Source organism: Acinonyx jubatus, chromosome C1, assembly GCF_027475565.1.
Source record: "Acinonyx jubatus isolate Ajub_Pintada_27869175 chromosome C1, VMU_Ajub_asm_v1.0, whole genome shotgun sequence".
Lineage (NCBI taxonomy): Eukaryota > Metazoa > Chordata > Mammalia > Carnivora > Felidae > Acinonyx > Acinonyx jubatus.
The window spans coordinates 47,215,533-47,238,463 of NC_069381.1; the positions used below are offsets into that span (position 1 = coordinate 47,215,533).

At 46.9% G+C, this 22,931-nt stretch overlaps 1 protein-coding gene and 1 long non-coding RNA gene across 2 annotated transcripts in view; one reads left to right on the plus strand and one right to left on the minus strand.

The window, feature by feature from the left end:
* On the minus strand, positions 1 to 2,741 carry JUN (Jun proto-oncogene, AP-1 transcription factor subunit). The gene has a single exon (XM_027059048.2). The coding sequence runs from the start codon at positions 1,767 to 1,769 to the stop codon at positions 765 to 767; it is 1,005 nt and encodes a 334-aa protein (XP_026914849.1). The 5' UTR covers positions 1,770 to 2,741; the 3' UTR covers positions 1 to 764.
* Positions 2,742 to 2,917: 176 nt separating this feature from the next.
* LOC113599334 (uncharacterized) overlaps positions 2,918 to 22,931 on the plus strand; it is a 32,345-nt gene continuing 12,331 nt past the window's right edge. The window contains exons 1-2 of the long non-coding RNA XR_003420147.2: positions 2,918 to 3,985; positions 10,372 to 10,448. This is a non-coding gene — a long non-coding RNA (uncharacterized LOC113599334). The remainder of the gene's footprint in view (positions 3,986 to 10,371; positions 10,449 to 22,931) is intronic.

Sequence of the window (22,931 nt, forward strand, 5' to 3'; positions counted from 1 at the left end):
TACTTTTTCAATATTTTATTGTATTTTCTTAAATATCCTTTCTGGAATTTTCAGGAACAAAACATAAAAAAATTATATACTTTATTACAAATGGTAAACTCAGAGTGCTCCAAATCTCTTATTTACAAACAACACTGGGCAGGACACCCAAACAAACAAACATGAAATAACTTACAAAGGCATGAAGCTGTTTATTGACAGTAATCAGCTTTCATCAAATTAAAAAATATATATATGTACATACACAGTTAAGGAAGGCAGGCCAGAAAGAGTTCATCTGCAGGCTCAGCCTCGCGCTCACAAACTCCCTCCCGCCTCCCCTCCCCCAACCCCTCCCCCCCTACTTTGTGTTCTTAAGGAGTACTACAGAAGCAATCTACAGTCTCTATTGCAGTTTGTAACCCCTCCCCCTCCCCCCTTTAATACTGAATGAGATCGAATGTTAGGTCCATGCAGTTCTTGGTCAATGTTAAAGAAAAGTCTAACGTTCTGTTCGCGCGGGGACAGCCCATCCGCAAAGCGGGGCAGCCCGCAGGCAGCCGCTCCCTGGCCCCACGCCAAGGGAGGGCGCGCCAAGTCCTTCCCACTCGTGCACACTGGGGGCGCCGTCAGGACGCCGCCCAGTCCAACTTGGATACCCTTGGCTTTAGTCCTTGGACACTTTTCTCTCTCTCTTTCTCTCTCAACTTGTCAAGTTCTCAAGTCTGTCTCTCTGGGTGAATTTTATTTTTCTCTGTTGCCCCTCAGCCCCCAACAGCCTCTCCTCAAAACGTTTGCAACTGCTGCGTTAGCATGAGTTGGCACCCACTGTTAACGTGGTTCATGACTTTCTGTTTAAGCTGTGCCACCTGTTCCCTGAGCATATTGGCCGTGGACGCCAGCTCCGAGTTCTGCGCTTTCAAGGTTTTCACTTTTTCCTCCAGCCGGGCGATCCTCTCCAGCTTCCTTTTCCGGCACTTGGAGGCAGCGATGCGGTTCCTCATGCGCTTCCTCTCCGCCTTGATCCTCTCCTGCGACTCCATGTCGATGGGGGACAGGGGCGGCGTTTCCCCGGGCATCTCGGGCACCGTCTGCGGCTCCTCCTTCAGGGCCTGCAGCCGCGGGTGCTGCACGGGGATCTGCTGGGGCAGGTGGTGCGGCGGCTGCGGGGGCTGCTGCTGCTGCTGGGGCTGCGCGGGAAAGGCCAGGCCGGCCGCGCCGTAGGAGGGCGCCCCACCGCCGCTGCTCAGAGCGCCCGGGTTGAAGTTGCTGAGGTTGGCGTAGACCGGCGGCTCGCTGTGCAGGCTGGCGCTGAAGCCACCGCTGCCGCTGCCGCCCGCCGCCGAAGCCACCGCCGGAGCCACCATGCCCGCCCCGCTGACCGGCTGCGCCGCCGACGTGACGCTGGGCAGCGTGTTCTGGCTGTGCAGTTCGGCCAGGGCGCGCACGAAACCCTCGGCGAAGCCCTCCTGCTCGTCTGTCACGTTCTTGGGGCACAGGAACTGCGTGGGGGTCGGCGTGGTGGTGATGTGCCCGTTGCTGGACTGGATTATCAGGCGCTCCAGCTCGGGCGAGGCCAGCTTGAGCAGCCCCACGTCGGGCGAGGTGAGGAGGTCCGAGTTCTTGGCCCGGAGGTGCGGCTTCAGGCTGCCCACCGGGTCGGCCAGGTTCAGGGTCATGCTCTGTTTCAGGATCTTGGGGTTACTGTAGCCGTAGGCACCGCTCTCGGACTGGAGGAACGAGGCGTTGAGGGCATCGTCGTAGAAGGTCGTTTCCATCTTTGCAGTCATAGAACAGTCCGTCACTTCACGTGGGGTTAGTTTGGGCTGCGCGCAGAAGTTTCGGGGCCGCAACAGCGCGCTGGCGAGCGGAGGACACCCCTCCCGGGGCCCTGGGCAGGGAAAGTTTCTCGAGGGGCGCGCGCACCCGCCGGCTGTCCTCCCCCCTGCGCCCTGCTCACCGGCTCGCTCCCAGGCGCTCAGGGTTCAGATGCCGCCAGCACTCTTAACTTGTCAGCTCGCGCGCGCTGCTCGGCTTTGAAAAGTCGCGGTCGCTCACGGAGCGCTCTTGGCGCAGCCGTCCCTGGGAGCCCGCAGACGAACAAGCTTCCCGACGACAGCGGCCCTGCCGGCGGCGGCAGTCAGCGTCGATCCCGCGGTGGCCGGCCGGCAGCGGGTGTCCGCCGCCCAGACTCCGACGACTGTCCCCTCCTCCGCTGCTAGGGGGAGGGGGCGCCGGGCAGCCGCGGCTCGCGCTCGCCCAAGTTCAGCAACCGGTGCGAGTGAAACTGAGCGCACGTCCCTCCTTGGTCTCCTCTCTCCGCCGCCTTCCTGTCTTCGCCGCCGCGGCAGCTTCGGGCGCAGGAAAGCTTTGCAAAAGTTCGCTCCGGGACTCGGGCCACTTGTCCCCTGTCCCCCTGGTCAGGAAAGTTCTTTGCCGCTGCAGCGGCTCTCTGGACTTCCCCGGACAGACTGTCGCCGCTCTCTGCGCTGTCACCAGCTCCGGGGAAGCGGGGCTCTCCTCCTGGGGGCGGCTGGAGAAGGGGCTCTCCGGACGCTCCCCAAAACACCAGCCCGGGAGCCACAGGCGCTAGCTCTGGGCAGTTGGTGAGAAAATGGAAAAGAAAATAAGATTTGCAGCTCGGACTCTGCTGCCGTCTTGCCTGCCTGCCTGTATCTGTCCGTCTCCCTGAGTCCGCGCACCTCCACTCCCGCCTCGCTGCTTCAGCCACACTCAGTGCAACTCTGAGCCCTTATCCAGCCCGAGCTCAACACTTATCTGCTACCAGTCAACCCCTAAAAATAGCCCATGATGTCACCCCAAGGCCTTCCCATTGGCTCGCGTCGCTCTCAAGGGGGCGGGCCCGCCCGTCGCCATGGAGACCCCACCCTAGAAGATTCTTCTCTGGCCCCGCGGAGGCTCACGGGATGAGGTAATGCTCCGCTGCCCTCCTACAGTTGGGCCCTTCTTTCTCCTCCTCTCCCCCTCCCCCTCCAGCGCGACTCGCGCCCGGCTCTTCCCTCTCCCCTCCCCGGCGCGTCTTTCCCGGCCCGCCCGGTGCATTGTGGGCTGACGTCTTGGGGTTTGACTGTCTAGTGACGGTGGCTGCCGCGAGCCGGGCGGACGCGGGCTCTCGCCGCCTCTGACCGAAGCGGGCTCAACTTCAGGGCTCGGGCGGGAAGGCAGGAGATGCAGGCACCCGGAAGGCTCGGGAACCCGGCCAGGTGTCTGCGGCCAAGGGCGCGGGGTGGAGGGAGGTGTTTCCCCACTTGGGGGGCTCGTTGTCCCCCACGGGCACTTCGCCTCGGTGCAGGGCTGGAGGCCGAGCGCCAGGCTCTGTGCCCCCCCGCACTTCCGGGGGGCGGGAGCACCGCCCTTAAGGTGGCTCTGTTAAGTCCCCTGTGGGGGCGAGTGAAAGTGGGCTTAAGTTGAGGGGCGGTCTCGAGACAGTGGGCCCCCCACGTTGAGGACGCTCCGAAGTTTGTCTCCCGGTCAAGTTCACAAGCGACGGACAGCGCTGCTGTCTGGCTGCGCCTAGAAACCAAGTGATTTGTATTGCTCCAAACTGGGCGCTCAGCTAAGTCCGCGTTGCACCCCCTAATGCCCTCTCCAAACCATGGGAAAAGGGGAGCGAGGGTTCAGTTTTGCTTCGATGGCGAAGTTTTTTTTATAGGGGGTGGAATTGGGGGGCAATTCAACTTCCAGTTGTAAACGAGCGTATAGGGAATCTGAAACTTGGGGAACCCCGGTGATCGTCTACTACCCGCCCCCGCACAACATGCCAGCACACTTTAGACACACTTTACACACACGCACACACGCACAGACACACACACACACCCTCCGGTCCTGATTTGCTTACAGGAAAACGAGAACGTGAGACACTCAGCAAAAGTCACGCAACGAGTGAGCGAGTCAGGGATAGGACCAGGATTTAAAATCTCGCCGCTCCCGGCCGGGTGGTGGGCCCATATCCTGGGTAGCCTCTAGGAAGCGCTAGACACATGTAAGTGGTTCCTTTTCCGCGGTTGTTATTCTATTCTCCCCCTACCCCGCACCCCTTCGGGACAAAAGTGTATGGCGGAAAGAATACTGAACTCGGGAATCGTGGGTTCTCTCGTGGCCAGAGCTGCCAGGGTGTGACGTGAACAAATCGCCGAACTTCTCTGGGATCCTTCAGATCTGCAAGTGGGGCCGGTGAGACCCACCTCACAGGGCTGAGATAGTGCAGCATCATCGCCTCCAGGCCGGGAGGCGGTCGCCTAACAGCCCCCGTCCCTGCCCTGCCTCAGGGTTTCCCAGAGCCTCGATGGAATGCCAGGATAGGAGTGTGAGTTGGCAGGAGCAGGTGTACTCCTGTGAGGAGCAGTGAGGGGAGGAAGCCGGGACGAAAGGAGCAGAAGTCAGCACTTTCCCGTGCCTCCTGTTGAGGACTGGGGCAAGAAGTTGGAACTGCAGCAATTTACATACTTAGCTTCTAATTCTGGCTTTTCAGCTTCTGAACTTAGGGGAATTCAGCCTTGGGTTTATAGCCCAGAGCTTTAGGGTATTTGTGGCTCTGAGAGTTCAGATTCAATGGCCCGACAGCAGCTAATGTCAGGGAAGTCTTTTCTTCACTCCTCTCATTTTCTCAGGCAGCAGAGGAAAACCCAGCGGCTCCTGTGAGCACTGGGCATGGAGGTGTGTGTGTGTGGGGGGGGGGGGGTGTTAGGGATACAGTGATGACAATTCCAGTTACTTTTCTCAGGGAGGAGACGTTCTCTATTCTGTGGCCCTGAGTCATTTTCTTTTGTAATCAGGGAGCTGGTGTTCTCAATGATTTTGTATGTCAATGGGAGCAAAAATAAATTTCACGTATTAAACACCTACCACCAGCCAGGCATTCACCTGAGGAATTGAAATATGCTGTTTCTTCTTACAACCGTGTCGAGCTGCATACATTATTATTTGGATTTAACATATCAGGAACTAGGGCCAGAGAGGTTGAGTATCTGGCTCAGGTCACACAGACAACAGGAAATCGACCTCAGGTCTGTGTTACATTCCCTTGTATCTGCTCCACTCTGGGAGCCTTTTTGTACTAGCTGTGGGGGAAATGGCACTTGGATGGTGTGGAAGAAGAAATGACCGCACCTGACTCTGTCTCTCTGTCTCTGTCTCTCTCTCTCTATCTTTTGCCTAAGGGTTCTGTGTGTTTCTCTCTGCCTTATGTGGTTTAGCAGGCTTCTTTTCTCCTTATGTTGAGAAGTAGCCTATTTCATCCAAAGAGTAACAGATCTGTTCATGTTAACGCCCCTGCTTGAAAGCTTTCATGGCTTCCTCTTATGACCAGGAAAGAGTTCAGAGAGGCGTTTGCCTGAGAGAAGGGGTCTTTCACAGTCCCATCCTGCTCTCCTGCCTCATCTGTCACTGCCAGTATCAGTCAGGAAAGGCTGGGCTCTGCTCCCCTAACAAACAAGCCTGACATCTCAGTGACTTACCCCAGGGAAGTTTATTTCTTGCTCATGCTACATGCTCCACTCTGGGTCTGCAGGGGAGTTCTGCTCATGGTGGACACTTGAGGACTTCTTGACCCGTGCTTCTCATTGCTATCTTGGCTGGGGGAGAGAAGGCAGCAAACCAACCATTCACTGGCTCTTGAAGCGTCCACCTGGAAGTGAGACCTGCTGCGCTTCTGCTCGGCTGTCATTGGCCGAAGCAAGTCACGTGGCGAGGTCCAACTTGACTCCAGCCGAGTGTCTGGAAGGGAGAGAGCCGGGAATATTTGCGGAACAAACACCAATGACTCTAGCAGTCTCCTTTCTGTTCACCGAATGTTTGGCTTACTGTCTCCCCCTACCCTGCCCACCCCAGGCAGAATTTCCTCATTTTCCCCCATAAGGGGGGACAATCCTAAAGATTCATCTAGTCGCAGTATGTCAAGCTCACTTTCCAGGTTCTGGGTGATTCGTAGTCGACTCTGTATCAGCTCCAGATGTGACTCTTTTTTTTCTAAACGCGAGGCGTCTACCCTGCGCATCCTCAGTACGTAACAGTAGGACGGGGCTGGGAGAGCTGCAACCGGCACACGGTTTGGAAAGCGAAGGAATGGGAAACCACGGTAGACGCCAGGCAGTCCGCTGAGCAGACATGTTCAGCACCCCGATTAGACCCTGATTCTGCCCGCTGTGTGTAGCTGCCCTACCCATGGCCCTCCATGACCCCGGGCTTTGCTCTCTGAGAAAGTCTTCCTTTTCTACATCTAAAGCAGCCCTAAAAGCTTTAAAATTCGCTTTTAAACATTAGGGGAGGTACAGAGTGATATTAAGTCTCGAATCCGGTCTCCTTTAATGCAGGCGGATGCACTTTTGGCAGCACAACTCTCACAAAAATGCAGCCTTCTTATCTGTGTGATTCCAGGCGTTCCATGAGCTAACAGCCACAGCCAGTTCTTTCCTAGACACGCTTCCACGTTTTGCTGTATTTCTTTGCTTTCTTGCTCTCATGCCTGCTCTCTCTCTCTCTCTCTCTCTCTCTCTCTCTCATTCACTTCCCCCCACTTCTCCTCCACTCTCTCCTGACGTGGTTTTGTGTGCTTTGGGTTTACTGGGCTTTGGTGGGAGAGTGACACTTTCCCTCCCTTTTCCAAAGCCAGTTCATCCAATTGAAAGCATGTGCTGGGTAACATCTTAATTTATCCAGAGGTTATAACAATAGGTTTGAGGCCATACCCTTGACTTGATCCATACTTCAAGGCTGATTTTAACTGGTCTTTATGTATTTATTTTTTTTTTTGGCCGAAAACATGTCTTAATTTTATATTTTACTGCTTGAGACTGCAAAACAATAGCCTCTTCTAACCCTCTAAATACCTCTGAATTTACAGATTGTCCCGGCTTTCTTTCATTTCTGCTTACAAGCTGGGCAAATCCTCGGTGAGCTCGCTCATTTCTTTTTTGTAGTAAGTTTCCAAATGTATCCAACAGTCACCAACACAGGCTGCTAACATTTTGTTTTACAATTTTACAATCTCTTGCTTAATTTATTAGGTTCATGATATGCCTTCTCCATTATTACAGGTGATATGTCCACCAAATGGATCACCATCCTGTTAGCTTCTGATAACAGTGTTCTTAGTTATTGCCTTCTAAATGAATGTTTACTTTTGTTCTTGTTGTTGTTACATTACCACATGTCTCAGTGCTAATTTTTTTAAGTTTATTTTTTTTTAATTTGAGAGAGAGAAAGGGGGGGAGGGGCAGAGAGAGATGGGGAGACAGAATCCCAAGCAGGTTCCCTGCTGTCAGTGCACAGCCCCATGCAGGGCTGGAACCTATGAACTGGGAGATCAGGACCTGAGCCGAGATCAAGAGTTGGACACTTAACATACTGAGCCACCCAGTCGCCCCTATATGCTAATTTTTATATCATTAAGGATAGGCCATGTTTGCGACCATAACAAACAATTCTAAAGTCTCAGTGGCTTAACAAAAACACTTTATTTCTTGCTCATACTACATGTTCAAGGTCAGAGGGGCTCTGCTCAATGTACTCATTCAGAGACTGAGTCTGAAGAAGGTTTCATCTTGATAAATGCTTTACATAATCATCCCAATCACCTCAACAGGGAAAGGAAACGTGATTAATTCACATTGGCAGTGAAGTTTCCTCCCAGAAATGACGCACATTACTTGTATGTACATATTATTGGTCAAGAACAAGTCACACGATCATGTATTGCTTAAAGGGTGCAAGAAAATGCGATCCCACTATGTGTTGGAAGTCAAGAGCTGGAAATGCACACCTCTGCACAGGCTGGGTTATGCTGTGGTAGCAATACAAAAATCTTACTGGATGACAACCAAAACATATTTTTCATTCATACTGCATGCCGATTATGGGTTGGCTGTGTCTCTGCCTCACACAATATCATCATTCCTCTAGGACCCTTTCTGAAACATTGCTGATTGTCATGGCAAAGAGAAAAGAGCGTGGTACTTAAAGCTTCTGCTGAGAGCAGTTCTCATTGTCAAGCCTGATGTCAGTGGGACCAGGCAGCAAGTGTTTGCAAATAGTAATACAGTCCACCGTGCCCTGAACTACACAGGGTCTCAGCTGCCCTAAACATTGTCAATTCCTCTGGTGTTTTTTTTCTTTCCATTTAATTTTATCCTTAATCAAAATGCCACCTGGCAAACTCCTACTTACCCTTCAAGACCCCGCTCAAATTATTGCTCTCTCTGAAGCTTTCTGCTACCCTATCTCCCACCCTATCCTAAAATAGTTATTATTTTCTTTTTTTTTTAATTTTTTAATGTTTATTTGTTTTTGAGACATAGAGACAGAGTGTGAGCAGAGGAGGGGCAGAGAGAGAGGGAGACAGAATCTGAAGCAGGCTCCAGGCTCCGAGCTGTCAGCACAGAGCCCAACGCAGGGCTCGAACTCACAAACCGTGAGATCATGACCTGAGCCGAAGTCAGATGCTTAACTGACTGAACCACCCAGGCACCCCAGTTATTATTTTCTTCAGCTCTCACCATACTTGGCACATACCTGAAGCGGAGGATGTTTATGACGTGTTCTCGTAGATGTCTGCTTGTATCCCTGACTCCAAATCCAGGAACTGTGTCGAATTTATTTTTTTTTAATGTTTATTATTATTATTTTTTCTAATTCATTTTTTTTTTTTATCTCCAATGCTTAGTGCCGTGCCTGGCACATGGAAGGTTAGAAGGTGCTCAATAAATGCTTGTCGATGGATTCTTTTTTAAATAGCCTTTTCTATAGTGGAATTAAGGGGGCATTTTAATAGTCAATACAGCAGTACTTTGTTTTAACGCATAAAAATTGGAACTCCCTTGCTGAAGCCTCCTTGAGTGTATCTTATTGCATTTGGGAGAAAACCCAGCATTATTTACCTTGCCTATAACATCTCACCTGATCTGGCCTATGTTACCTCACCAACTATATTATAGCCATGCTGGCTTTGACCATATCTGTCAGGGTAGCCTAGGTTAAACTACAATTATAAAATTCCAAATCTTGGTGACTTAAGCCAAAAAAATTTATTTCTTATTCCTGCTCCATATCTGTCAAGGGTTGGCAGGGACTCTCTGATCACATTGCCTTCTCTGGGACCCAGCCTAATGTAGCACCTACTTTCAGGAACATTACAGATCTCGTGGTAGAGGGAAAGCAAACTTTGAAGGGTCTTGGCCAGGCAGTTAAGCACCTTTGCCAGAGAATGTAACAAGTCACTTCTCACAATTCATTGGTTAGAACTAGTCTCATGGCCCCACCCAGCCACCAGGAGACCAGGAAGTGCAATCCTGTTTGCCTGGAAGGCAGAGAACTGTAAGCATTTGGTGACCAGCCCTGATGACTCCCACACTGGACTTCTCTAGTTCCTCAAGCAAGATAAACTGTTTCTTGCCTCAGAACCTTTATATCAGCCTTCTCCCTTCTTCGCTATTCCTTGGTCAATTTCTATTTCCTTTAGATGTTTGCTTAAATAACACTTGAAAAGGCTTCCTTTCCTACTGCACCCTTCCCCCATCTAAATTCGACTCCCCTCTTATACCTCATAAGACTGTTTTTTTATTTTTGGTTTTCTGCGTTGTTTTGTTTTTTGTTTTTTAAATAGCGGTTGGGAACTCCGGAGTGTAATAAATAACACCCCTTTCTTTCCCTCTTGAGTTCAGAACCAGCTGGACGTTAAAGATAGGAATCAGATGAATGGACATCACAGTGTCATTGTGATATAGGATAGATTGTAGGGCATGCAGCCACAAGGCCACAATGGGTTTCCTCATGCTTTACCTGGAATTAAACTTACCTGTTGGTCTCTGGCAAAGGTGGGAACTTGCAAGCCACTTCCAAACATACAGGGAGTGTGTGCATCCTATGGACAAATGGGTCCTGAAAAGAGAATGCAATGGTTGGGGTGGGCATGCTGGATCTTTCTATAGATTTCAGCCATCAGATAACCCACACCTTCCCCATGGGGAGGAAATAAGGGATGGAGAAAGTGGATGAGAAATTACTCTAGCAAATGTCCCCTCCTGGAAAGCTGAAGCCAAGGAAATGGAAATTTCTTTGTTTCAGTCGAATTTACCTTAGCTTATTATTCCATATTTCCCTTATTAATTGTTATTTTGAGATCTGTTTTGCCCACCAGAGGCAGGATCAGTACATCCTTTGGTCTTCACTGTATCCACAGGATTTAGAACAGTTCCTGGCACATAGAGGGTGCTCATTAAATCTTGGTTACACATCAGAGCCCCTGTGGAAGTCCTTCTTTTGGATCAACTCTCTGTAAAATTTATTCCTGTTTGCTTGAGACTGCTTTCCAATCTTGGAATTTTCCATTATCTTCCTCATCCTCCACCTGCTTTTTTTCTTTTTCTTCCCCAGGTTGTCAGCTTGGATATGTGCATTCACATCACAACTGGAGTAAAGAGGCAGAAATGAAAATAAAAACTGAAATACAAGTAAGTGAACTACTGAGTCATTGGAAAGTATGCATGGACTAGGTTTTGGTCAAGGAATGGCTCTTGGGTGGCTCAGTTGGTTGAGCCTCTGACTTTGGCTCTTGGTCCGTGGGTTCGAGCTCTTTGTTGGGCTCTGTGCTGACAGCTCAGAGCCTGGAGCCTGCCTCAGATTCTGTGTCTCCTCTCTCTGCCTCTTCCCTGTACATGCACATCCTCTCTCAGAAATAAATAAACATTAAGAAAATAGGTTTTTGGAGCACCTGGGTGGCTCAGTCGGTTTAGCATCCGACCTCAGCTCAGGTTATGACCTCATGGTTCGTGAGTTTGAGCCCCACACTGGGTGCTCTGCTGTCAGTGCAGAACCCGCTTTGGAACCTTTGTCCCCCTCACTCTTTGCCCCTCTCCCACTTGTGTTCTCTCTCTCTCTCAAAAATAAACAAAATGAAAAAAATAAGTTTTGGTCAAAGAGGCATGGGTAATTGGGGTGCACACCATCACCCTTATGGTGATGTCTCTTCGGCACTCAAAACTTCCACACAACTTCCGAGATCATAAAGTGGAAGTCCTCTTCAAGGCCTGCCCCCTTTCCCAGTATGGGAATCCCTTTGGCATCATCGTCACTACTTATGTACTTCCGGTGATATTCAGAGCTGGGGAGAGGTAATCCTGCTGAATGCTGCTGGCTGGATCTCATTGGGAACATTGTCGACGTGAAATTGTGGAACGCAGTTTTGGCCAGCCAGATCTCAGAGGAGGTCAGTCAAATGGCGAGAAGCTGGCAACCACGTCCCACGGAAAAGGAACTTGGGGGGAAAGGAAACGACGGTGAGAGCATAGACAGAAGGCTTCAAATAGCTGTGCAGGTGTTCCACAGGACAGTTGGCCCGTTTGGTAGGTTTTGAGGTCACAGTGAGGGTAATGTTTAGAGGTTAGAAAGGAAAGCACGGCAGTATTTAAGGAAGAAATTTCTGAAGTCGTGGTTATTTACCAATGGGAAAGTTGCCTTAAATGTAGAATTGAAGGCCATTCATTCAATTCATATTTGTTGTCTTCTATGTGGCAGACAGTATGCTGCCTTAGTTTATGATCATTCCTAGTGAGCTCGTAGTAACTCGTGGTAAATGTCACTTTATTTTGAAGGTTCCTAAAAACCATCTTTAAATATTCTCTTTTAGAATTTTTCTGGGGATGGTGACCAACGTTCGTGGTTTATCAATTCTGGAATTGACCCTTTTTTATTCCCAAAATTTGAAAATCTGAGGTCATGTTTTCTCATGTGCAATGTTAGTTCGATGGACGTTCTTATATCAGGACAACAAGCGTTTTCAGTATTCGTAAACCAAAGTGCCCTGTACCTGGGACCACTTGAGACTGGATACTCTCTGTGCTCTAATGTATAACAAATATTTGTGGCAGAAAAACTGCAAAGTGTCCACCAAACCCCTTTTCCTTCTATGTGTACCACTGAACTACATTTCCTGGCCTCCTTTGTAATTAGGTGTGGCCATGTGGCCGAGTTTTAGCCAATACAGAGGGGATAAATGTAATGTGTGATAGCTACAGGCCTGTCTCCTAAAACCATCTCTCCCGATCTCCTGGTGAAGTGTAAGGGACATAAGGAAGGACAGAGCCACAGATGAAAGGAGCCTGGGTCTCTGAATGATCACACGGAAGATTGTCCACTGACCAGAAAATTTGCATCCGACTTTGCCTGAATGGGAAATCAACTTTTTGTGTTGAACTGCCAAGGCTTGGGAGCATATATGTTAACATGGCTAGTGTCTTCTTTATTCCAACTGGTGCTGCAGAATACTGTCAGGGAATACATGTGGAACTGAGGTTAGGGATTTTGTTCTACCCTTTCCTGTTTGAAGCGAATTAATGGGGGAGACCGAAGTAAAGGACCTAGCACTTAATTCCATACTGATGCTTCCTATTGGTAATGCTTTTTTTCCCCCCATATAATTTGTAAACTTCATGAAGCATGTGGCCATGTGTTATATCCTCTTCTATATTTAATCTTTCACTGGATGTTTGTTGAGAAGTGCCAGGTGTCTTTCCAAAGAAATACAGGTAGCACATTTTGTTAACTGTGTTACTCATTTATTCAACTATTTTGGATCATTTACTATGGGTTGGCCACGGGTAAACAGTGGGGACCAAAAGCTACAGTAGCTGCGTACAAGTTGGGGTATAGCAAGGAAAATAGACAATAAGGAGGCAAGACTAGTTGGGTAGGATGACACTATGAGAAAGAAGGCTGGGACATTCTGGATGCACAGAGAAGGGACATCTGACAAGGGTGGTGGCCAGAGAATTGTGCTCTAAGGAGGTGATGAATAAATTGAAACTTGAAGGATGAGTAGGAGTAGCCAGAAGAAGAGTTGGTGGAGAAGAGTTGTTCTAGGACAAGGGGATGAATGAACAAATGTCTGTCTATAGGGCAAGATTATGGTGCATACTTGGAGGGACCACAAGGCAAACTGGAAAGGAAGAATGGAGAGGATGAGCACGATAGGAGGAACCTGTAGTAATTGTGGGCACACACTTAATGAATGCATTCAGAAGGCCTTGCAGTAAATGTGTACACGTTTACGTAGGAGGAAATACGGCTGATTAACCATCAAGGTATCAACAGTTGTGATATTTGGATAATTTCCATTTTCCTCCTCATGTTTTCATTTTTGTTTTAAAATTTTCTGCAATCAACGTGTATTACACGTAATAAATAAGAAATAAATGTTTTTTTCTTATTAGTTGTGACTGCACCTGCTGTCCCTCATTGGATCCTCACGGTAGTTCCTCTGAGCAAATGGAGGCCCGGAGGTGATACCCGGTGAAGCTGGGATTAGCTTTCCTGAGGTCCCATTCAGCCTGCTTTCTCTCCCTTGCACCTGCCTTCCCTGCAGTTTTCTAAGTAGTGATGATGGCTTTTCTTGGAACTGCTGACATTAGTGTCATGTTGTGTGTTTCTGTGTATGTAGTTGGCAACGTGGAGAAAATGGGTCAACGTTCTCATGATCCTGACCTACCTAAGAGGCTCCCCACATAAAAAGGATGTCCTCAACCTATGGGACTGCATCATTAGACTTGCTTTTTGTGATACATCATTAGATGTCCTTTGCCTAGTGATTTGTCATTAAGGGGAGAGGGCTACTGATAATTTTTTAAAAGGATGTTAGGGAAGAGATTGGTTCCCATTATTCTTTCAACCCACATCTTGATTGACCGGCATGCTGCTTGGCCAAACCAGTGGGTGATGAATATCTACAATGAACACCCAAACACTTGAAAGTCTTAAAACACTGTCGTAACGTTCTCTAAATTGGTAACAAATCACCTCCCAGATCTCAGAGTCTTAAAACAAATGAGTTTATTCCATGCGCATGTTACACTTCCTTCCTGATTTAGGCCTGGGCTCTTTCTTTGAAACAGGCTGATGTAGGAGCTCCCTGTCTGAAATATTGCTGCTGTGTGCCACAGGGAAGAGAGCGAGGTAACACCAGGAGATAGCTCTTAAAAGTTTTGCTCACCTGTCACTTCCACTCACCTCTGATTGGCCAGAGGGTGTCCCAGGGCTTGACAGGGCGGAGCAGCAAAGATTTTGACAAACGCCTCAGCTCTGTGAGTGTCAGTTTCTTTATCTACAAGGTGGAAATAGGTAAAATATATTATGGTACATTTAAACCATGGAATATCATGTAGCTAATTTAAAAAATGAGTTAATTGCCCTTAAAAAGATGAGTTGACCTGAAGAAAAAAAATCCATGAAACCACATTACACGAAGAAAGCAAGTTGTAGAGTAAGGTATGTAGCATGGTCTTGTTTTTGCATAAATTACAAAAACTCTATATCTGAGTATATTTATTTGCATGAGAATATTAGTAAGAACAGCTAATGCTTAATGAGTGCCTACGTCATATGCGCATCCCTGTGCCCAGTGCTCTTTACATGCATTTGCTCATTTAATCCTTCGAAAATCCAGAAAAAGGAGTAGAAAGTCACCTATCAAATGCTTATTGTCAGCTACCTTCCTTGAGGGTGGGATTAAAGAGATTGCACTTCATTTTTAAAATATATTATTTCTGTAAATTTTTACTTGTCACAATAGGTGGATTAATCAGCTTTTGTCATGAAACAAACCACCACAAAATCAGAGTGCTGTACAAGGTTAAGCATAGTTTTCCTGCGTATGGGTCTGCAGGTCAGCTGAGGTGGCATACACTTCCTAAAGTCCCTTTCAGTGGCCTCTTCTCTCCGTTGCACGTGCCTCCCCTGGAGTTTTCTGAGTAGCGATGGTGGCTTTTTCTGGAACTGCTGATTTTAGTGCCCAGCTGCGTGTGTTCGTGTGCACCCTGAAGAAATAGGGTTGGGGTCAAATGCAGTTCCCCTTTATGTGTCTCATTCTGGAACCCATCCTAGAGAGGCAGGATCTATCAGGGAACTGTTCTTCTCGTGGCAGAGGTTGGGGCAAAAAGAACCACAGGAAACTTTTTAAGGTCTAGGCTTAGAGCCACTATATTATCGTTGTTGCCCACTTTCTATTAGCTGAAGCGAGTCACGTGGCCAAGTCCAGTATCAGTGGAGCTGGGAGGTCATGGAGGTTGTGGAAGGAGATAACGAATGTTCGCGGCACAGTCGTCTACTACAATCAGCATTCCTTGCTTTGTTAGTTATTAAAAATAACAATAAAGTGAGGGAAAGAATACTTAGCTGGGAAAGTTTAAATTGTGCTCAATGTATTCCCAAATTGCATTAAACATTTCTTAAAAATACAAACTCCATATTTACAATTATAATGGGCATAGTCCATATGAACATGGACATTTAATTAACCAGGGTACTCGTTGCCTGGAAGGGCAGGGAGGCATTTACACCAGCTTGGCGTGTGCAGCCCGTGGTGTGACAGTCTAAGCATAGTTCAGAGACTTTAATGGCCCTCTGTGTGCATTCCGGCTATTGTATGGTCATCTGCAGTCTGAGGAACTTAAATCATGAAGTCACAGATTCTTAGAGCAGGAAGAGTTCTGGTGCCCATGGCAGGCAGGTGCCTTCTAACTTACATGGATAGCTGCTCTTGCCAGTGATAGTTATTCTCGATCGGGTGTGTCTTACATTACTGGAAAGTAGTTTTGGAAATCAAAATTCCTTCATTTGGCTAGTGGGGACAGTGAGCCCCCCAGCTGTCACTTACCTGAGTGACCCATTAAATTAGTGGCTAAGATGAGATTTAAACACAGGTGTCTAGATTAGGCCCAGGGCTTTTTGCTTTTCTCTCTGGGTAACGTAAACATCAAGCGTATGTTTGATCATTTGGGAGTATTCACTAGGCCCTGAAAGTTCCATTACTCCCTTTAAAAAACATACTGTCTTCTTTTTCTACTGCTCCCTCTGTCTTAAGAGAACTTGAGCACTTCTTCGACCAACTACCTCTGAGGCCTGCGAAGAAAACACCAGTTGGTACAGACACTGAAATAAAGAGCACCATGTTAAATTCCTGAAAACACTGCCCAGGAATCACGCCTATTTTCATTTCCTTTCTATTCGAGGTAATTTAGAAAATGTCTGCTGATCTAGCTCAGGGGAATCAACTGCACAAGGAAAATGTTTTATTAAGGGCCTTGTTAGGATTAAGAGCTGTGTTCCTCAAATTTCAGTGATTTACCCATCACTTTTTCCATTTTGCTGTATTCATTTACAGTCTTAATACTTTTCTCTTAAAGAGATTTACTTTCTTAAAACTCAAAGATGTTTTTATAGGAGATGATGCATTTCAGTTGTAAACTGATAACAAATATCACTTGCCATAAGCATTTAGATCTTTGTAAAATCATGTAAAAAATAAATATATAGTCTTTAAAATAAACAGATTTGTCCTTATACCACTGAAAGTATTCTCTTATTCTACAGGAGGTAGGCATTCTCCACTAATCTATTGGAAACTATGGGCTGTGGAATCAAGGAGACTTCGGTTCAAATCTCAGTACATTCCTTTCCAAGTAGTATAATCTCAGGCAATTTCCTTACATTTTTGAACGTCAATTTTTCACGTATAAAATGGAACAAAAACAGTTGTCTCATAGCATGTATGTCTCTGTGTGTATGGTTGATGTGTGTATGTGTATTTGATGTGTGTATGTGTATTTGATGTGTGTATGTGTGTTCAAAAAGCATTGAATATCATTCCTGGCTTACAGTAGGAGTTCAAAAAACGTAGCTACCTTCTTCTTTCCCTCTTTTTTTTTTTCAAAGTGGCTTTCATGGACTATGTTGTTGGATAGATGAATGATCTGTTGGTAGTATTAATTGTTCCTTGAATAACTTACTGATCAATTGCTTACCATATTGCTAGGAAATGTGCTAAGTGTGGGTACAGTGAAAACTGGGTAAATGGACTTGAAGGCTTTTGGATTCAAGTATTGTTTCATTGCCTTTGGATGAGTCACTTAACATCTCTGAGCCTCAGTTTCCTCATCTGCCACTTAAGCTTACTTCAAAGAACTTACATAAGGAATGCCATAATAACAAATGGGAAAGCCTTTGATGCATTGATACAGGCATTTCTGCTATAATGTGACATGTATATTCCTGAAAAGCTTTGTGTTCTGCAGAGTTGTACGTTAAAAATAACAGAACTTTTTGCAAAAATAAGGTTGAGGCGACCAGTGAAAATCTGTATTATATTGTAGCCACAATGCTAAGATAAAACTGTAAATATCCTAATAGAAATAATAATGCTTTTAAAAAGACCTGCTAAATTTTGACTAAAGAAATCCATACATGCACACACACTATAGCAAATATGACTTGACCTTAAAACTGGTGAAAGCTAGGGGCGCCTGGATGGCTCAGTCTGTTTAGTGTCCGACTCCAGCTCATGTCGTGATCTCGCGGTCTGTGAGTTCGAGCCCCGCATAGGGCTCTATGCTGACAGCTCAGAGCCTGGAGCCTGCTTCAGATTCTGTGTCTCCTTCTTTCTCTGCCCCTTCGCCTCTTGCGCTCTGTTTCTCTCTCTCTCTCTCCTCTCTCTCTCCCTCCCTCTCAAAAATAAATAAGCATAAAAAAAACCCGGTGAAGGTTGTTTGATGGAAGGCATAAGGGAGAGAGAGAGGCTGCTGAATTATGGAGGTGTGGGCAGATGCTTAAAGACAGGGGCACACCGAGCAATTAGCTCTTTTAAGAAAGAGGACGTAGGCGAACAGCCCAGCGGGAGGATGGAGGGTGAAAGGGCATTACACCCAGTACCCCGGGTTCTGTATGCCTCTGAGGCAATTGTATGTCCCCGTGTGGTACGGTTTCTGCTCCGCTGCCGTTCCTCAGTGGAGCAGAATGCTAACATCCTGGGAAAGACCAGCGTGAAATGAGGTGGCTTGCATGTATGTTACACTGCTCTCGTTGCTCTGGTGGTCAGTCTTAGCTTCTCTTCAAGTCACATGTGTCACACTATCATGTAGTAGAGCACGGCTGCCCACATACACTGCTGTGGAGGGCGAGGAGTGCAGTTCTTTACGAAGAGCCTGCCCCAGTCCCAGGCTTCGTGAGCTGAACAAGCAGAGGCTTCCAGAGGTAGAATACGTCCATCCAGGCACTCTCCCCCTGTGCCTCCTTCCCTCCCTTCACAGTCTGACCGGTCTGCTTCCCCTCCTCTCCTTGGTTCCAGGCTTGCTCTTCCTTACTAGCCTGTGACTCCTCAAGAGAGGGCTCTGTCATCGTCACTGCTGTGACCTGAGGGCCCGCACAGGGGCCCTGAAGCCGAATGATTGCATTACAGCTGAACCCCTTTTCATAGGGCGGGGAAGGGCCCTGGACCCACTGAAGGGGTTCCTGAGCTCCCCGGAGTGCATTGGAACCAATGGACCGCTTTGCTATGAGGATGTAGGCACTCTGCCAGGACAGGGACAGGGTCTCATTCAGCTCTACGTCCAGCACCTCTATGGCTTCCAAGGGAGGTGGGGACTCCTCAGTGCGTCCTGGCCCTACTTTACCCATGGAAGAGCATGAAGGGGCGAGTGGCTTATCTTCCTCCTCAGCACCCCTCCTTCCCTTGCTCCCTCACCCCTCCCTTCTTTTCATTCTTTCCACAAATATTGATTGAGGCCCTATCCCACACCACACAGTATACAAAGTCCTAGGAATGAACCGGTGGGCAAAAAAGACATGGAGTTCGCCCTCATGGTACGTCTATATCGCCTAGAGGTGAAGCACTTAACCTCCGGAGCCAGATCGTCTGGTAGCTGATAGCTGGCTCTGTCCTTTACGCACTGTGTGAACTCAGTCAGATTCCTCTCTGAATCCCAGTTTCCTCATCTGTAAAACAAGCTCGTAACAGAACCTCTTTCAGAGGGTTGTTATGAATATTAAACGAATTGATGAGTACCTGCCCCAGTAAGTGCCCAATAAACATGAACTGTAATACCAGTATTAGAGTTGCTCTGTATAGATGCTGAATAAATATGAAATCACAATAAGCAGGAAGTGTTATGAGTGGAAAAAAAAAAAAACAAGGTGGGAATTGCATATAACCTGGAGCTATGTTTTCCCTGGGGTGTAGCTAGTAGAATATGTGAACGTTACCTAACAGGGAAGTTGGGGGACAATTGAGCTACTGTCCTAGAAGTTCTCTATGTATTTCTGGGTTTAAAGAAGAAAAACGATGGGGCGCCTGGGTGGTTCAGTCGGTTGAGCGACTGACTTCAGCTCAGGTCATGATCTCGCGGTTTGTGAGTTCGAGCCCCGCGTCAGACTCTGTGCTGACAGCTCAGAGCCTGGAGCCTGCTTCGGATTCTGTGTCTCCCTCTCTCTCTGCCCCTCCCCCACTCATGCTCTGTCTCTCTCTGTGTCGGGAATAAATAAACATTAAAAAATAATTAAAAAAAAAAAGATAAACGGGGCTTAAAGTGGATGATCAGAAAGGGCCTCTCTAAAGAGGGGCTACAATATAAAGGGTGTAAAAACTGACACTGGGAGAGGAGGGGGTTTGGGAAGGGCATTCTGGGCAGAGGAAAGGCAGGGAAGAGCCATCACCGATGATTAGGTATCGAGGACTTTCTTCTACGGGCTCTGCACTAGGTCAATTTTGTTAAAAGATCTTCTGTTCTCCATCGGTCAGTTAAAGTGTCTACTGTATGGGGAGCTCTCAGTTGTGGCTTTTAATCACTGGAGCCGGGACACTGGTCTCATCCATATCCCAAAGATTCTAGAACTCTATGTCTTTTCAGACTGACTGTGGCTCCCTCTACACCGCCTTGTCTGTTGGGCAGTTGTTTTAGTTCTCAGGTTACACTTGAGCAAAAATACAGAAAGGAAACATAATGAACATGTGTTTCTAGGTGCCACATTCCAAATTCCAGTGCTCACTTTGGCACAAAAACTGGGGTGATACGGAGAAGATTAACTTGGCCCCCTGCACAAGATGACACAAATTTGGGAAGCGCTCCATATTATAAATAGATAGATATATAGATAGATAAATTCACTCCCAATTCCTAAGTTTTAATCAGTACGTGTTACTAGCCACATACAGCTTAGGTAACCTTGGCCATGTCATCTCATTTGCCTATTCATTCATGAATCCTCATTCAGCGAATATGTATTGAGCAAGAAGTATGTGTTAGTATGACAGGCTAGATGGGTCACCCGGGGCCTCAGCTTCTCCACCAATAGCATGAAGGCCTGGGCCAGACCACTGGTTTTCAACTACAGTGTTGACTCCCAACCTCCACTTTATTAAACAAATTAGAGTGGATTCAAGGTTATTCCTTTCATAGCTTCAGCGTACTCCCCGGTGTACTGAAAAGCTTTCTCTAGGGGGAGAGAAAACAGTGGCGTGACAGCTAGCAGCTGGAAATGTTTAATATTATTACCCAGAAATTGTTTTCTCTGCCTAGACTGTTAGGATAGTGAGCCTCACCTGTCCCCAGGACTCCATGGAAAGGGTTGAATGAAATAGAGAACTGGGTGTTCTCTGAGGCTCTTCCTAGTTTTGACATTCTCTGAGTCCTGTGATTCTTCCTCTTTTTTTCTTTGGCTCTTTCATTTAACACCATTTCATATGCATGTTTCCAAGAAGCCATGTGGTTCTCTCCCATGTTAGACTCAGGGACTGTACTTCAGTTTTGCTTGGTAGTTTCCCCATAAATCCCTCCCTCTTGATTCACTCTACAGACCTTTTCAGAACCTTCATTTCAGTGGACCCTAATTGTGTGTGTGTGTGTGTGTGTGTGTGTGTGTCCCTACACTCAAGGTCTTTATCCCTGGTGGCAATAGGCACTTAGTAACTGTTGGACAAATTAGTGAATTCTCAATGATTATCAGGACCCTCACCGCACACTTATATACTTGTAATAACCTTTGGATTATTTGACATCTTGTGAGGGTATTAATTCTTAACATGGAATATCATTAATATAGATACAAAGATATAAGCAGGCTTTGTGCTTTATTAGCAACTGCCAGATTGCCTGGGTGCTTTTGTTTTCTGCAAATTGCTGATAATACTTGTGGTGATTATTGATAACATTATCTTAAATGATCAAGTCAAGGAGTACTTTCTCTCCATTTTTTTTCTAGGTGTCCATATGCTTCTCATTCTAAACCCCGGCAGTTTCCCTAAAGCCGATCAGATCAGTGCTGCACACGCTTTGACTTTAGCCAGAGAAAAAGAATGGGGCTGTGCCAGCTGTAGGTACCCGCAATGTTTGTGTCGACCCTTTTGCCAGTTCAACGCCAGCCTGCTTTGGGGTTTTCCGTGACGATGGCGATGATGATAGAGATAACTATAGCAACGCTGTGAAAATATTATTAACTCCATATTAGAGATGAGGAAACTAAGGCTCAGAGAGGTGACACGGCTTACCTTTGGTCACACAGCTAGGAATTAGCAAAGACAGGATGGACTTCTGGTTCCATCTGACTCAAAGCCTGTCTCTTTCCACTAAACCGTACTCCACCACACTCCCCAAGTGGAAGTTCGAGGTCAGGAGCCTCATGGGACCAGCAGGTCTGTCAAGTTCTGCAGGACTGAGCTGTTTATCATTGCAGAGGACACTCATCACTGCACTAATTACATTAATTGCTGCCCACTCTAGGGCTAGGTGGGTGGCTTAACAATCCCTAGCAACGTGGTAATGATGCCCGGACCTGCCTTTCTGCGTGAAAACATCTGACTGCTTTTTTCCCCCCCTCTTTTAAACTCCTTCCCATGGTGGCCAAAGATAGTAATTATAGGTTCTATTGGTTGGGAGTTAGTGACTCTCTACCTTGTAGGGGAAAGGTCAAGACTCTGAACTTTGGCCTCCATCAACATCAGCTGTGTGCTTGACATTTTATTTAAGGAATCCTTTATAATCCTCATGACAGCTCAGAAGTAGGTATTATATTATCCTTGTTTTGTTTATAGGGGAACCCAGTCACCCCTTTGAGATCACATAGCCGGGAAGGGCTGGAAACAGGCTTAGAACTCAGGACTGTTGGAGGACAGATTTAGCTTCCACACATTTCCCTACATCAGAGCACCTCTCAACAGGAGATTTTTTCCCTCCCTTTGCTTGGAATTGGATTACCAGTATATTTGAGTCTGCATGTCCAGAGAAGCAAGGCACCGGGGATTGGTGTTTTGAGGAGTCTTCTGTTGCTCCGTGATGAATATTTGACATTTCAACCTTCCAACTATCACCCTTTCCCTGAGGGTCTTGAAATGTTAACAGAGTGTTTCAGTTGACTTTTTAAGAAGTAATTTGAAGACGACATCTGTGTACTTCTTGGGAATGGACAAGATGGCTTTGGCAGTATATTATAATTGGGCAAATGACTTAACTTCCTCAGAGATCCAGATAACAGAGGTTAATTTGGGAAGTAATCGACTTTGGAATGTTGTGTATGCATGCGCTTTATGGGTGTGTCCATATCTATATGTATATGTATACATGTCGATAAATGTACATGTGTGTCTGTGTGTGTGTGTGTGTGTGTGTGTTCATCAAGAAGTATGATGAACTCCCATACTGGCTGTGTGACCTTGGAGAAATTACTTATGTTTTCTGGGCCTCAGATTCCTCCTCTGAGTACAGGCTCATTATTCCTACCTCGAATGATTGTTAGAAGATAAGGTGGGGTATATGAACACCTAGTACAGAGATTAGCACATAGGAAGTATCCATTTCCCTTTTGCCTATCCCAGAGTCTGACATTCAATAATTGGTGACTGAGTTCTTGTTTGATATGTAAAGTATTGGAGTACTGGTGGGCTTAGATGACTTGGTTCTTTTCTTACCTACCATCTATCTGTAAATGAAGCTTAAAAATATGTTTTACTGAAGTTCAAAACCATTGTGTTGTGTAATGACACAGAGTCGTGGTTAAGATATGAGGGGCTAGACCAGCGTTTGCGTCTTGGCTTTACCACCTCCCAGCTGTTGTGAATTGGGCAAGTCACTTAACCTCTCTGGGCATTAGTTTTTTCGTTTCTAAAAAGAGGGATCATA

What these genes read in the sequence shown, in the direction of transcription:
- JUN (XM_027059048.2), bottom strand. Translation starts at nt 1,769, where the DNA reads ATGACTGCAAAGATGGAAACGACCTTCTACGACGATGCCCTCAACGCC.